The sequence below is a fragment of the Molothrus ater genome, chromosome 1 (genome assembly GCF_012460135.2).
Source record: "Molothrus ater isolate BHLD 08-10-18 breed brown headed cowbird chromosome 1, BPBGC_Mater_1.1, whole genome shotgun sequence".
Classification (NCBI taxonomy): domain Eukaryota; kingdom Metazoa; phylum Chordata; class Aves; order Passeriformes; family Icteridae; genus Molothrus; species Molothrus ater.
This window is the reverse complement of record NC_050478.2, coordinates 90,227,242-90,231,168: the sequence shown is the minus strand read 5'-3', so window position 1 is coordinate 90,231,168 and position 3,927 is coordinate 90,227,242. Positions and strand designations below refer to the sequence as shown.

At 42.0% G+C, this 3,927-nt stretch overlaps 1 protein-coding gene across 1 annotated transcript in view; it reads right to left on the bottom strand.

Annotated features, from left to right (window-relative positions):
• Nucleotides 1–354: 354 nt before the first annotated feature.
• Nucleotides 355–3,927, bottom strand: part of IRX1 (iroquois homeobox 1) — a 5,306-nt gene continuing 1,733 nt past the window's right edge. The window contains exons 2-4 of the mRNA XM_036406395.2: nucleotides 1,759–2,773; nucleotides 1,128–1,200; nucleotides 355–755 (exon numbers count right to left, since the gene is read on the bottom strand). Of these exons, the coding sequence (XP_036262288.1) occupies nucleotides 698–755; nucleotides 1,128–1,200; nucleotides 1,759–2,773 (1,146 nt within the window). The 3' untranslated portion in view covers nucleotides 355–697. The remainder of the gene's footprint in view (nucleotides 756–1,127; nucleotides 1,201–1,758; nucleotides 2,774–3,927) is intronic.

Sequence of the window (3,927 nt, the reverse complement as noted above, 5' to 3'; positions counted from 1 at the left end):
GACCTGTGAAAAAACTTTCTATTTCAGTTTTAAGAAACTATTTTGTAGCATAAGTGGAAGTCGGGTCCATTCATGTCTGGAAAATGGATACTATAGAACACATCTGAATCATCACAAATGAAAAAATAACTTTAATATTACTAAGGCCATCTTCACTCAACTTTGTAAATTTGCGTGTATAAAAAAGGAAGCTCGCAGCTTGTTTTTGGCAAAATAGCTTGGATTTGCTACTTGAAGTTTCAGTTACCCAAAGGAGGAGACTTGACTTTTTTAGAAAACTAATTATAAATGTTTGAATAGATTTGTAATATATGTATAAGATCTATAGCAACAGAATACATACCTGAAGAGAGCTCATAATTTCATTTAGTTTATTAGACAAAAATATATGATTTAGACAAGTTTTGCTGACGTGTTATTTACAATCTGAAATCACTCTATATACAGAAAAAAGAAAACCACAAACACATGGGAAACATTTACCAAACAAATAATCCAAGAATGGTTAGAATAACACGATCTGAAATGGTACAATGAGGAAGGGGATCCATCTACAGATTTGTGTAATGCTTTTATGGATTTGCACCACCTTATTGCAAAAAGAGATTGATGGGAGTCGTTTATACCGTTTCCTTTTTTGTCACTCTCTCTGTCCTTAATACCAGTCTCTGTAATATTTTTTCACCAAATCATTTAATCAAGCAGAAGGGAGAGCTGTTAAAATTCTCGGTGTTCCCTCTTGCTGAGCCAAAGAGCTGCAGGGGGGGAGGAAGGGAGAAGGGAAAAAAAAAAAGTAACAATCTTTCAGAAAAAAAGTATCTTTTTTTTTTTTCAGTTGTGCATCTACTGCTATAGCATGTGAGTAATTGATAATCGCACAAAAATCATTGTCTCTAGTGTAATTAACACAAGATCTTTGAGATCTGTTAGGTTTTAGAAAAGTTACAGTCTGGCTATGTACAATTGCAATTTAGTCTAAGTTTGAAAAGATTAGAGCAACTCCTGTGCTGTTCCCATTGTCGGTATGTATTATTATGGTGATGATTAGGTGCTATAATTAGTCTTTATTATTCAAACACTCTGTTTCACATAAGTAACATTCCTACAGTGAAAACAAACAAACTCACTTGTCACGGACAGCCTGGAAGGGCGATTTTAGCGGCTGGGGTGGGGAGTCAGTTCTTGGTACATTTTCTCTTTCTAGAAGGAGACAAAAAAAAAAAAGAAACAAAACAAAACAAACAAAAAAAAAAGAAAAAAAAAGCCAAACAAAAACAAGAGAACCATTTTAGAATAACAGCAGAAGACCTGGACCCTGCAGAGAACACACTCCCCTCTCACCCTCCTGTTCAGACCTGAACACATACATGTGTATGTGTACAGCGCTATACCCTACTTTCAGTATTTAAGTAGTCTGCAAGCTTTTCTTGACACATTTCTTACTGTTATTGAAGTTATTGGGAGATGAGGATCATGAAACAGGGAAGGAAAGCTCAAACCTATACATTTCACTGCGCTCTTCCTGAATTTTCATCTTACTTGATGGGCATATAGGGTGAGAATGTAATAGGCCACGTGAAATGTGCTTAATGTATGTGACAAACACGCTGGGCGGGGGGGCCGGAAATCAAGGCTAGAGTAAACTGTAGCTCCATTAAAAGCAATCAGTTACACCAGTGTGACACCATTCCTCAAGGAGAAGTTCACGTGCATGTGTTGGGGGTGGAGGGAGAGGTGAAAGCCTGATACATTAATTACCTATGTGTTTGGGACTGGTCCTCTCTGAAGGTTTGTCGCTGCTTAGCGCGCCCAGGGTTGCTGTTAAAACAGAAGATTGTTGCTGGGCCTGGAGGTGGTGATTGTGATGAGCAGCATGATGGTGATTTACTCCCAAAAAGGACCTCACATTTAGAAGGGAACTCTGAGTGAGGAAAGCCCCATTTGTCCAGTTGTGAAATTTGCCAATCTGGCATGTGTAGAGTCCATGGCTAGGGAGAAAAGCAGGGTGCTGAATCTGAGGAGAAGTGTGGTTAACCTGGGGAGGAGGGGGCGGAGGAGGAGAAGATTTCAGGGCACCGTCAGGACTGGTTGCCGTCTCTGCCAAAGACCATATCTTGGGTTTGCTGTGAGACGGCATCTGTAAATTGTTCGGTCCCCCAGGACTGATGATTCTCGTGCTATTGTCAGAGGCCTCCTTCACCATGGCCAGTGCGTCTTTGGGTTTCAGCCCTTCAGACCCTGACAGTGCCAAATCCTTCTCCTTTTCCAAGTGCTCCTCTTCACTGCTTTGTCTCAGGAGCTCAGGCTTCTCCTCCTCTTCCTCATTGCTCTGCTCCCCATCATTCTCATCAATTTTATCTATATCTATGCTCTCCAGGTCAATTTCCTCATCATCTTCATTCTTCTCGGGGTCCCCCTCATTGTCACTCCCGAAGAGGTTTGCATCTTCTTGGTCCTTACTCCTGGAGCCCCAGGTCACCTTGTTCTCCTTCTTGAGCCGCCGGCGGGCGTTGGCGAACCAGGTGGAGACCTGGGTGAGGGTCATCTTGGTGATGATGGCCAGCATGATCTTCTCGCCCTTGGTGGGGTAGGGGTTCTTGCGGTGCTCGTTGAGCCAGGCCTTGAGGGTGCTGGTGCTCTCCCGGGTGGCATTTTTGGGCCGCCCCGGGTCCCCGTACTGGAATTGTCCATAGGGATAATAGGCGGGGGCAGTGTGGGCAGCAAAGGTAGCAGGATGGACACCCGGATTATCTTTCAGCTCGTACTGGGAGCCCTGCAACACATTCAGACAAGCGGAGAGGAAAAAGCACATCAATTATCTCGTTAGCGTCTCTAACAGACCTGAATAGGCTACTCCGGGAGCCGGAATACGCCTTTCAGCGTTGCAAAGGGTCTTCACAGCCGAATTCGGCCCTGCCCGTTCCAGGCTCTTCACATTTAGGTCATACAGAGAGGTGTTCCCAAATGATTCCCGCTTCTTGCAGGGAAAGGAAAGAGAGGTGCTAAGCGGGGCTCTGACAGACATTATGAGTATTTTCTCCCCAAACCAAACTAAACCAAACCAAACCAAACGATGGAAACACAGCAACTTCACCTTCACCTCAGCAAGAAAATTTACTGTGCCCTTGAAATTATCAGGCACATAGAACAGGTACTACACCGCAGTTACCAACTAACGCCCGTGCACGGCGCCGCATTTATCTGCAAAGTATCCAGGAGGATGTTAGAAATGCATGCAAAGCATTCTTTATTTTTGCTCCTAATGAGATGAGGCTGGGGGGGGATGAATGCACAACTTCAGTACGAAGAGACTTATAATGTGAAAGACTTTGCACACACATGCCAACAGCACCACTGCCGCTTCCCAAATCATACACCAAAATTCTGGAGTAAAACATTAACTTCTCACTGTTAGAACAGGCTTTAAACTCGGGAATGAAAACTGATCCATGCATTGTAGAATATGGATACGTAGACACTTTATCTCATAAGTTTTACTTTGATCCGTCCAGAGCAAACACAAGTTGTTTACAAGTGTTTAGAGACGGTGATTTATTTGCAATCAATATTCTTTTTATCATCAGTAGTAAAACACAGCAAGTCAAATTATCCCATCAGGTGTTTTGGTAAATAACATTTTATCTTTCTAGCAACCTCATTAGGCCTCATTATTACCGCAAATTGTCCAGATATTAACCTAATATTTTAGTTCTTAATTTGCAAATGTTCAGATATTTAGAATTTATTTCGAAATATCACTGTCATGGTTAATCACTGTAATAAAATACCAGAATACTTTGCGAGTAGGAACGGGAACTGTTCCAAAATAGCTAACATTTCAAGCAGTTTTCTTTCTTTATTTCTTCTATTACGATCTCGCCTCTTTTTTTTTGTTTTGTTTTTGTTTTTGTTTTTTGCCTAGTCCAG